The 12756-nt window shown below is 42.8% G+C and overlaps 1 protein-coding gene across 2 annotated transcripts in view; it reads right to left on the bottom strand.

Moving 5' to 3' along the window:
• thada (THADA armadillo repeat containing) overlaps positions 1–12756 on the bottom strand; it is a 380305-nt gene that overhangs the window by 367095 nt on the left and 454 nt on the right. For both annotated transcript variants that reach the window (XM_043695686.2, XM_087991280.1), the window contains exons 2-3: positions 10766–10860; positions 7535–7665 (exon numbers count right to left, since the gene is read on the bottom strand). In XM_043695686.2, coding sequence (XP_043551621.2) covers positions 7535–7665; positions 10766–10860 — 226 coding nt within the window. The remainder of the gene's footprint in view (positions 1–7534; positions 7666–10765; positions 10861–12756) is intronic.

Raw genomic sequence — 12756 nt, 5'->3', positions numbered from 1 at the left:
CTTCCACCCCGACCTCAAATTCACCTGGACAGTCTCGGACTCCTCCCTCCCCTTCCTAGACCTTTCTGTTTCTATCTCAGGCGACCGAATCAACACGGACATCTACTACAAACCAACCGACTCCCACAGCTACCTGGACTACACCTCCTCCCATCCTGCCCCCTGTAAAAACGCCATCCCATTCTCCCAATTCCTTCGTCTACGCCGCATCTGCTCCCAGGAGGACCAGTTCAAAATACGTACAACACAGATGGCCTCCTTCTTCAAGGACCGCAATTTCCCCCCCCGACGTGGTCGACGGTGCCCTCCACCGCATCTCCTCCACTTCCCGCTCCTCCGCCCTTGAGCCCCGCCCCTCCAACCGCCACCAGGACAGAACCCCACTGGTCCTCACCTACCACCCCACCAATCTCCATGTACAGCGCATCATCCACCGTCACTTCCGCCACCTCCAAACAGACCCCAGCACCAAGGATATATTTCCCTCCCCTCCCCTATCAGCTTTCCGTAGAGACCACTCCCTCCGCGACTCCCTTGTCAGATCCACACCCCCCACCGACCCAACCTCCACTCCCGGCACCTTCCCTTGCAACCGCAGGAGGTGCAACACTTGCGCCCACACCTCCCCCCTCACTTCTCTCCAAGGCCCCAAAGGAAACTTCCATATCCGCCACAGATTCACCTGCACCTCCACCCACATCATCTACTGCATCCGCTGCAGCCGGTGTGGCCTCCTCTATATTGGGGAGACAGGCCGCCTACTTGCGGAGCGATTCAGAGAGCACCTCTGGGCCACCCGGACGAACCAACCCAACCACCCTGTAGCACAGCATTTCAACTCCCCCTCCCACTCCACCGAGGATATGCAGGTCATTGGACTCATCCACCGCCAAACCAAAACAACGCGACGGTCGGAGGAGGAGGAGCGTCTTATCTTCCGACTGGGAACCCTCCAACCACAGGGGATGAACTTGGACTTCACCAGTTTCTTCATCCCCCCCTCCCCCCACCTTGTCTCAGCCGAATCCCTCCAGCCCGGCACCGCCTTCCTGACCTGCAGTCTTCTTCTTGACCTCTCCGCCTCCATCCTACTCCGACCTATCACCCTCACCTTGACCTCTTTCCACCTATCACATTTCCAACGCCCCTCCTCCCTACCTTTTATCTTCTCCTGCTGAACACTCTCTGCTCATTCCTGAAGAAGGGCCTGTGCCCGAAACGTCGAATCTCCTGTTCCCTGGATGCTGCCTGACCTGCTGTGCTGTTCCAGCAATAAAGTTTCAACTTTGATCTCCAGCATCTGCAGACCTCACTTTCTCCCCACTGAAGATGTTACCTAGTAGGGCGACGAAACGTCTGGAAATGAACCTTCCAGCTCAGTGAGCAAACCTACATACAGAACAATGCAAATCTGGCAATTATTACAACCACAAATTCTCAACTAAATACATAGGTACCAATTACTCCCATGGATGACCCAACAGCAATACTTTTAGGGGACTGGATTCCCAATTTTTTTTCTCATCTTGTACAATAAGCCAAAATCAAAGCAATAGCACGAATAAGATCTATGCTAATTCACAGTCAAATCAAGATTTGAAATGGCAGTCATAAAGGCACACAGTGTTAAACCCCTGATAGCCAGACTATGAAGGAAGAAACCATTGCTAATTTTTATTCACAGAATTAATCATTTCAGGACTTACCTTGTGCTATTAACTGCCTCTTTATAGGTGAACAAATAACTACAGAGTCATAAAAACCCATTGCATTCAGTAATGAAAATGCTATTCTTAGCTGATTTGGCCTACATGCAACTCCAGATCTGCAACAATGTAGGTGACTCTTAACCACCCTATATATCAGATTGTCAAGATGTCTCAAAAAAAGGAATGAAACCAACAGATCACCTGACATCAATCTAGAAGACAGACAAGAAAACAGAGACACAAATAGAGACACATGCCAAGATTTGGAGAACTGTCTCTCAGACTGATCATGTAAATAGAACTGTACCTCACAATCTTTGGGTATGCTCTGTTCCACCCTGTAGGAGACCCTAGAGAGATAGTTGGCAGAACAGTTTGGAGAGAGTTATTCTGGAGAGTCTTCAACACTGACTCCAGATCCAATTAAATCTCATGACATCATGAAGAATTAGTGTTCCTCCATGCTGAACACCACTAGAAAAAGCACTAAGAGTGGTATGGGTGCAGAATTCGCAATTCACCTCATCCTCACCAACCTTCCTGTCATAGATACACCTGTCCATGACAGTATCAGTAGGAATGAACACTGCACATTCCTGGTGCAAAGGAATCTCACCTTTACGTTGAAGGTGGAACACTGTTTGACACCATAAAGTGCACTAATTGGAACATACTTCAAACAGATCGACAAATTCAAGTCTCAGCATCCATGAGGTACTGTGTGCCATCAGCAGCAGACTTGCACTGAAACACAATCTACAACAAGATGGCTCATTTATACCCCATCCCAACATTATCATTGAGCTAGTGGATAACTGCTTGTTCAATGAAGAGTGCAGGAGCGCATACGAGACACAGCACTAGGCAGACCTAAAAACGAGGTGTCAACCTGGTGAATCTATAAAACAGAACCACTGACTAAAAAGCATAAGCTGTAAGAGATAAACAGGGTTACACGATTCCATAACCAGTGAATAAGATTTAAGCTCTGCAACCCTGCCACATCTAGTTGTGAATGGTCGTTGACAATTAAATCACAGGAAGAGGAATATCCTCAATGATTACTCTCATTGCAAAATTAAGGCGAAAGCATTTGCAACATTCTTTAACCAGAAGTACCAAGTGGATGATTCATCTTGGCCTCCTCCAGAAGTCCCCAGCATCACCAATTCAGGGAATTTGATTCACTTTCTGAGACTGATATCAAAAACCTGTTGGAGATATTGGATACTGACAAGCAAATAAGCTCAAACAACATTCTGGCAACAGAACTGAATGACTGTTCCAGAATCTGCCAAACTCCAAGCCAAGCTGTTCCAGTACAGCTGCAATACTAGCATCTACCTGACAATGTGGAAAATTGCCAAGCATATCCTACACACAAAGCAGAATAAATCCAACTCAGCCTCTTACTGCCCTATCAATCTACTCTCAATCATCAGCAATGATGAAAATGCAGCATTAAAAAACACTAGGAAACCTATAAGCAATGGGAATCACTGAGAAAATTCTATGCTGGCTGAAGACTTATCTAACATAAAGGAAGATGACTGACTTTGTTGGAGGTCAATCATTTCAGTTTGAGAGCATCAATGCAGGAAATCCTCAGGGTATTCTCCCAGACAAACCATCTTCAGCTACTTCATCAATAATCATTCCAGCATAAGGTCAGAAGCGAGGATATTCACTGATGATTCCACAATGCTCAGCAGCATTCATGGTTCTTCAGATATTGAAGCAGTTTACGTCTAACAGCAACATCACCTGGACAATATCAGGCTTTGGCTGACAAGTGGCAAGTAGAGTCTGTATCATATAAGTGCCAGGCAAAGACATCTCCAACAAGAGAGAATCTAACTACAGCCCAGAATCCCACTGTCATAGCGGGGGTGGGGTAAAGGCTGTCACTATTGACCAGAAACAGAACTGGACTAGCCATATAAACATTCTGAGCAGAACAGCTGATCAGAAGTTAAAACTACTCACCTCCTGACTCACCAAAGCCTGTCCACTATCTAGACAGCACAAGTCAGGACTAAGAAGAAATAATGCCTATTTTTTTCGATGAGTTCAGTTCCACACAGCACTCAAGAATCTTTACACATCCAGTACAAAGCAGCCAGATTTACAAATGATCAATGTGGTTACAATCATTCTCTCCATCACTGATGTTAACTAGCAAGTTACAAGGTGTATCGCAGAATTTCACCAAAGTTCTTCAGACAGAGCCTTCCAGCAATCACTACCATCTGGAAAAGGTACGGTAGCAGATATATGGGAACATCAGCAGCTGCAACCTTCTCTCCAAGCCACTGACCATCCTGACTTGGAAATGTATTGCTGTGCCTTTTGTGGCATTAGATCAAATTGTAGAACGTTCTCCTGAATAGCATTGTGGGTCTCTTCACACCAAATAGACTTCAGTGGTTCAAGGTAGAGGCTCACACCCACCTTCTCAAGGAAACCTTGGAATAGGCAAATAAATGCTGTACCAGCCAGCATTTTAAAATTTAAATGTTCAATTCCCATTCCAAAAAGCCTATTTCCATCTGTTGATCTCGTTGTTTATCCACAAACGGGTGTCAAATAATTTCCTAGCACAATCACACACAATGTTTTTCTCAAAGTGATGAATATTCTGGAAAATGTCCAGAGGATCAGGGAGGTCAGCAGAGTGAGAAAACAGAGTTAATGCTTCAGATCAATAACTTCCTTCAGAACAGAAGCATCTCATGAAAGATTATTAACCCAAAACATGAACTTTGTTTCTCTGTTTCCAGCATTTTCTGTTTTTATTCCAGGTTCACAGGATGTTTCACGGTTTGGTATTAGTGATAAACTGCTGGTTTAACTTTAAGAAAAATAACTTCTGTTAAGTATATTGCTTACCTATCATCCAGATACTTAAATAAAAATGCATGTTGAAACTAATTGAATCCTTTGCAGAATAAAATTTGCATTTATGTACCACTTTTACTATCCTAAGGTGCTACACAAGAATTGCCAAAAGTTTGGTTGAAGAGATAGGTTGGGGAAATGTTGAAAAATGGAGAGCTGATGATGAGATATAGATATAATGACAAATACATTTTAAGAATATGAGGGAAATAGTTCAATAGATGAACATCAGGAGTCTAAGGAATAAAATGCAAGACATGGATGACTTGCTGGAGAATAAAGCTGTGATATAACTGCCATCAATGAGACTTAGTTCAATAAGGTTTCAGACTGGGCAAATGTTTGGATATTCCACAAAATTACTTCACAGAAAGAGCAATATGTAAAAAAAAAAATCTAAATTTATTCTCATGGTTTATATCACACCAATAAGGGCATTTATTGACCAAGGAGAAAGTGAGGTCTGGAGATGCTGGAGATCAGAGCTGAAAATGTGTTGCTGGAAAAGCACAGCAGGTCAGGCAGCATCCAGGGAACAGGAGAATCGACGTTTTGGGCATAAGCCCTTCTTCAGGAATGAGGAAAGTTTGTCCAGCAGGCTAAGATAAAAGGTAGGGAGGAGGGACTTGGGGGAGGGGCGTCGGAAATGTGATAGGTGGAAAGAGGTCAAGGTGAGGGTGATACGTCAGACTGGGGTGGGGGCGGAGAGGTCAGGAAGAAGATTGCAGGTTAGGAAGGCAGTGCTGAATTCGATGGATTTGACTGAGACAAGGTGGGGGGAGGGGAAATGAGGAAACTGGTGAAATCCGAGTTCATCCCTTGTGGTTGGAGGGTTCCTAGGCGGAAGATGAGGCGCTCTTCCTCCAACCGTCGTGTTGTTATGGTCTGGCGATGGAGGAGTCCAAAGACCTGCATATCCTTGGTGGAGTGGGAGTTGAAGTGTTGAGCCACAGGGTGGTTGGGTTGGTTAGTCCGGGTGTCCCAGAGGTGTTCTCTGAAACGCTCCGCAAGTAGGCGGCCTATCTCCCCAATATAGAGGAGGCCACATCGGGTGCAGAGGATGCAATAGATGATGTGTGTGGAGGTGCAGGTGAATCTGTGGCGGATATGGAAGTTTCCTTTGGGGCCTTGGAGGGAGGTGAGGAGCAGATTGCCATGATAGTGGTAAATCATGGAAAATCAATATTCACCTTCCAACATTTGATTTTTAATATTTGAAATTTTCTTGGACTAAAACAGCTTTAAACAAAAAAGGAAAAAAGTTTGTGCGAAGATTTGTAGCTCGGGTGCTTGTTGTTGTGGTTCTGTTCGCCGAGCTGGAAGTTTTTGTTGCAAACGTTTCGTCCCCTGGCTAGGCGACATCATCAGTGCTTGGGAGCCTCCTGCGAAGCGCTTCTTTGACACCCACGCAACTTCATCAACAGATGCCTAAGAGAAAGATCACGGAACGAGGACATACCACAACCAAAAGGACTAGCCATACTACCATACATCTGGAGCATCTCGGAACTGACAGCCAGACTACTGCGACCCCTAGGACTCATAACGGCACACAAACCAACAGCCACGCTCAGACAACAACTCACCAGAACGAAGGACCCAATACCCAACATGAGCAAGACGAATGTAGTGTATAAAATACCATGCAAGGACTGCACTAAACACTATATAGGACAAACAGGAAGACAGCTAACAATCCGCATACATGAACATCAACTAGCCACGAAACAACACGACCAGCTATCCTTAGTAGCCACACACGCAGACAACAAGCAACATGAATTCGACTGGGACAACATTACTATCATAGGGCAAGCCAGACAGAGAACAGCCAGGGAATTCCTAGAGGCATGGCATTCATCCACAAACTCCATCAACAAACACATCGACCTGGACCCAATATACCAACCACTACAGCGGACAGCTGAAACTGACAACCGGAAGCGGCAGGGACAGACCACTATAAACACCGGAGGAAACATCAAAGAAGCACTGATGATGTCGCCTAGCCAGGGGACGAAACGTTTGCAACAAAAACTTCCAGCTCGGCGAACAGAACCACAACAAAAAAGGAAAAAATACTGACATAATGGCTGCAGTAGTCACATGACCAAATTGAGCCTTGCTCACGATACAAACGTGCACTAAACAAAGAAAGTGTGAACCGAGATTAACTTTTGATAAAAAGGCACCAAACCTCATTCACGTGTTGAGAAATCCTTGCCTATTTTTAACTTACACCTCTGAAAATTTCACATATTGTAATGAAAGTCACCTGTAGATTGTTCAAATTGGAATACGCAAGAGAACTATATTCCAGTAAAACAACTTTTGAGCAGAAATGCAAGATGTATGGGCAACACACAACTGGAAGACTATTTCCCGCTTGTTTACCCTCAACTTTCATTAAAATGATGATCAGTGAATTAGTAAATAGGAGAAAGATCTATTCACGCAGAACTCAACGCTATTCACAGATTTCAATGCTGAAGAGACAAGTAATTCATTAAATATTCACAGTCTTAGGTTAAAATCTAGCTCAAGGATTCAAAAGACCTTTATCTGAAAAGGTGCGCATTCTTGACTTCTTACTTTTGTAACAGACATACACGACTTTGTAGACTTTGCACCATTTGATGGTGTTCAATGTTTTATTTTATTATTTTTCTGAGTGTAAGTAAGTAATAAAATTCCACATTCTTTTATTCAAGGAAATCTTTTAGTTGGCTCCTTCATTATTATTAAACAAACTATAATTATATAGTGTGATATAAAAACAAGCTAAAAGTAATTCCAAGTACTTCTTGTGGTCAACATGGGGGTTAAAAAAAAAAAGGGGGAGCATATTCATTATCCCCTCACCTGGTCAAAACAAAATCTCTCAGGTCACTTGTAAATGCACTGAAAAGAAATACTCCATGGGTTACCTTGCTGTTGCTCTTTTCAGGGGGCTTCTGGATTCTAGACCCCAGTAAATTCTAACCAATATTTCCACACAGGTACCGCTCTGTGAATGATGCACATCATCTCCGCCTAGTTTTCTTAACATACAACCAATCTGAAATGTAGAGAAAAACATAGCGATTTGTGGAAATTTTAGATTGAATGAAACATGACATGGGTGGCTCGGTGGCACAGTGGTTAGTACTGCTGCCTCACAGCGCCAGAGACCCGGGTTCAATTCCTGCCTTAGGCGACTGACTGTGTGGAGTTTGCAGATTCTCCCCGTGTCTGCGTGGGTTTCCTCCGGGTGCTCCAGTTTCCTCCCACAGTCCAAAGATGTGCAGGTCAGGTGAATTGGCCATGCTAAATTGCCCGTAGTGTTAGGTAAGGGGTAAATGTAGGGGTATGGGTGGGTTGCGCTTCGGTGGGTCGGTGTGGACTTGTTGGGCCGAAGGGCCTGTTTCCACACAGTAAGTAATCTAATCTAATCTAATCTAATTTCAAGCTGCAACACGAGGGAAAGTGTGGTCAATTCAAATTTGACTCAACTTCAATAAACAAGTGAAAAGCCAATGAAATATGTTCAAATTTTTAAAAAGTAAACCATGCTGTAGCTTTCCCAAAGAACAGAGTAACATAGCTTGCAAATCCCAGAGAGAAATAAGCTAATCAAACTATTTGGTTGAAAGGCTTTTCTTGTATATGATTCCAATAATGATTGTGAAAAAGAAACAAAGTTTTATATTTACCAGTGAGACAAGTAGATAACAGAAAGTAAAAGAATGCTACTCTTTTGTCTATGGTAGAAGAAACACATGGCGAGGGAAGACAGAGACTTAGTTTACATACAGTCGTGTAAATAATTGTACTGAAGTATTAGAAATGGTGGCTGATATCTAAGGCAGCTGTTATAAAGTCAAAGATGTACAGCACAGAAACAGACTCCTTGGTCCAACTTGTTCATGCCGACCAGATATCTCAACTTAATCTAGTTTGATTTGCCAGCACTTGGCCCATATCCCTGTAAACCCTTGCTATTCACATAGCCAACCAGACGCCTCTTAAATGTTGTAACTGTCCCAGCCTCCACCACTTCCACTGGCAGCTCATTCCATACACACACCAACTTCTACATGAAAAAGTTGCCCCTTAGGTCCCTTTAAAAGAGTTTTCTCCTCTCACCCTAAACGTATGCCCTCTAGTTCTGGACTTACCCCATCCCAGGGAAAAGACCTTGCCTATTCACCCTATCCATGCCCCACATGATTTTATAAACCTCTACAAGGTCAAGCCTCAGCCTCTGATGCTCTCGGGAAAACAGCCCCAGCCTATTCAGCCTCTTCCTATAGCTCAAATCCTCCAACCCCGGCAACATCCTTGTAAACCATTTTTGACCCCTTTCAAGTTTCACAATATCCTTCCAATAGAAGGGAGACCAGAATTACACACAAGATCCCAAAAGTGGCCTAACCAACATCCTGTACAGCCGCAATGTGACCTTAGTCTATGAAATCAGTTCCTGGGAGTATAGGCGTAGCAACTATTTGTCATTAGATGGCAAACACCTTCCCTCCACCACAAGGTCAGAAGTGACGATTACACAACATTCAGCACATTCATGATTTCTTGGACACTAAGCAGTCATGTTCAAAGGCAACACGTTCTGGACAATATACAGACTTGGGCTGACATGTGGCAAGAAACATTCATGCCATACAAATGACCACCTCCAAAAGGAAACAATCTAACCACCATCCATTGACATTCATTCATGTTACCGTCATTGAATCCCCTACCATCCAAATAGGGTTACCAATGAACAGAAATTCAAATGGACGTCCCATATAAATATAGTGGCTATAAGAGAAGGTCAGAGACGAGGAAAGCTGCAGCAAGTAACTTACATCCTGATTCCCCAAAGCTATCTACCAGGCACAAGGCAGAATTGTGATGGAATACTCCCCACTGGCCTGGTTCGGTGCAGCTCCAACAACGCTCAAGAAGCTTGATACCATCCAGGACAAAGCAGCCCGCTTGATTGGCAACACATCCACAAGCATCCATTCCCACCACTGTGGTGTGTACAATCTACAAGATTCACTGCAGAAATTCACCAAAGACACTTCGACAGCAACTTCCAAATCCATAAGCACTTTTATCTAGAAGGAAAGGGTAGCAGATACAGTGGAACACTACTCACTGAAAGTTCCCCTCCAAGCCATTCACAACCATGACTTGGAAATATATTGCTGCTCCTTCACTAGCGCTGGGTCAAAATCGTGGAATTCCCTCCCTAAAGACATTGTAGTCTACCTAGCCTGCAGCAGTTCAAGATGGCAGCTCACCATCACCCTTTCAAGAGCAACTGGGGATGGGCATTTAATACTAGCCAGCCAGCTACACCTATGTCCCATGAGCAAATTTAGAAAGAGAAATTCTAAAGTAAAGTAACCAGAAATGACTGATACACATGCCCTCACTGCTCATTGTTGTGTTAGAAAGTCAGGTCATTTAAAGGTCAAATAGAACAGTTCTAAAGTAGACTGATAGCAGATGATGCTCATTGGACTTTGTACTTAAGAGCTGGTTTAATTGCCCTTGCCAAGCTTTGCATGCAAATTGATTAATTGGAGATGGCGATTTATTAGTGGTCGATAATACATGAAAGGTATCTGGAGTGATTTGGCAGTGTGAAAAATGCCATACAGTTGTGTGTAATAACACCTCTGGATATAAAGAGAAGAAAATTGGAAAAAGACAGAAACAACAATGAGTTGGATAATCTGAAGGGTCTGCATCCATACTGTATGATTCTGTGGTCTGTTAAACATACATTTCAAAGGTAATTTCAACACTTCAAACCTAACCTCCAGAAAAAGTAACAAAACATTTTAGAAGTACCAATTCGGTGATCACATTTTCTATTTGTTACAAATCCTTAATGTAATCCAATAATGTTTTGAGTTATAATTGAAATGGAGTGATGCATATACATGATCATTACTTAATAGCGCTGCAGCATGATTTCTTGCACTAAGGCCCTTAACACATTATTTTTTTAAAAAGTCAACTGTTCAAATCACAGTTGCGGAAAAGATGTGAACATCACTTTCTGAAAACATAAATTATGCCTTCAACTTCATGACTATATTTGTCTGATACTGTTGCTCAGTGAAGAGTTTGAAATGAAGCCCAAAGGAGCAAAACAAACTGACCTTCTTTAATAAACACAGTTGTTGAATTCCATCAGTGAGCTGTGCACATTCCAGCAGAAGATTTGCAAGATCATTCTTCTCAACACTTACTATGCCTGAGGGTAAAAAGATACATTGATTCTCCAACACTCTAGTGAGGTATGGTTAAATGTGACTTGTTTGTGTACTTGTGGTAGGATGTTTGCACATTATTCAATACAATCTATTGTACTTGTAAGTGGATGCAAAGTCACTTACAGAATTAAATTTAAAAGCATTTTAACTTTTCAGATTAGGCAAAAACACGTGTAACATCCTTAAGGAGCTCATACTGTTGTAAATTCCAGGAACAAAGCTAGATTAGCTTGCAGCAACCTGAAGTATATATCACGAACTGCAAAAAAAAGCTCACTGGTAAGAAGGTGGCTTTACTAGTTAAAAATATCAGCATTTCAGTTAGTATCAACACTGCATCCAAACCGTACAACAAGAATTCACCATATGATTTAAAGCATAACTTCTACAGAATACAGACAGGTTGCTTCATTTTCAGGGATGCTGCCTTTCGGATGAAGCATTAAGATAATAGTTGTTCTAATAGCTCAGGTACACTTGAAATGTTTGACACTATTGAAAATTCTAAATTTTTGGCCGATAGTTCAGTTTGTTACAATTCCAATTCATCCCTTCACCTTTGTAGGATCTGATGAACAAATCTACTGCCACAATTAGAATAGATTATTTACAGTGTGGAAACAGGTCCTTCGGCCCAACATGTCCACACCGACCGTCCGCACAGCAACCCACCCAGACCCTTCCTCTACATTTACCCCTTTACCTAACACTATGGGCAATTTAGCATGGCCAATTCACCTAACCTGCACATTTTTGGACTGTGGGAGGAAACTGACGCACCCGGAGGAAACCTACACAGACACGGGGAGAATGTGCAAACTCCACACAGACAGTTCCCTGAGGCGGGAATTGAATCCTGGTCTCTGGCGCTGTGAGGCAGCAGTGCTAACCACTGTGCCACCGTGTAACAGTAAATGCACTATGCTGATTCATTATATGTGTGACATAAATATATATGTATTGCTCAATGTTTGAAGTCATATTTACAGAATCAGAGTGCAATCATCACAGGAGGTTGATATTTGACTCATGCTCACGCCAGCTCTTTGCAAAAGTAACTCAACTAGGCCCATTCCTCATCCTTTTCATGTAAGCCTGAAACAATTTTTCTTTTCAAATGATTATTCCCTTTTAAAGTCACTGTTAGACGTCCACTTCCACACTCAGTCAGTGCATTCTAGATTCAAACAATATGTTGCATTAAAACAGTGTGGTCTTTCTGCTGCCTTTGGCTCTTTTACCATTCATCTTAAATCAATGTATACTACAAACAATTCTGAAAAGGAGGTAGCCCCTCAGGTATAATGGAATCAAAACATTAACTTTACTTCCCTCCCCACAACTGCTGCCAGACTCGCTAAGTTCATCCAGTATTTTCTGTTTTTATTTCATAGAATCCCTACAGCTTGGAAACAGGCGCTTTGGCCCTGCAAGTTCATACCATCCATCTGAAGAGTATCCCACCCAAACCCATTCCGCATAACTCTACATTTACCCCTAAACTCCACATCCGTGAACACTATGGGCAATTTAACATGGCTAATTCACCTAAGCTGCACATCTTTGGATTTCAAATTTCTAACATCCACAGTGTTTTGCTTGAAATGTCATTTGTCCCTTCAGCTCATGGAAACAACTTTTCCCGATTTACTGTTCAAAATCTTCCAAAGGAGACAACCCCAGTTTTCTCAAGCCATTCATGTTAACTGAAATGTCTCATCCCCAGAACCCTTCGTGTAAATATTTTATGTGCATTATCCAAGATCTCCACATACCCCCGATGTTACAAATTCAGGATAAAATACCCTTTAACACACGGGCCCTACATCAGGGTTGTCCAAATTGAAATTAGAAACCCAGATGCACTAATATTTTAT

Source organism: Chiloscyllium plagiosum, unplaced genomic scaffold, assembly GCF_037043375.1.
Source record: "Chiloscyllium plagiosum isolate Xiang-an unplaced genomic scaffold, Cpla_swu_hap1 HiC_scaffold_10, whole genome shotgun sequence".
Classification (NCBI taxonomy): domain Eukaryota; kingdom Metazoa; phylum Chordata; class Chondrichthyes; order Orectolobiformes; family Hemiscylliidae; genus Chiloscyllium; species Chiloscyllium plagiosum.
Note: the sequence above shows the minus strand (reverse complement) of the source record. Positions and strands in the feature narration are given on the sequence as shown.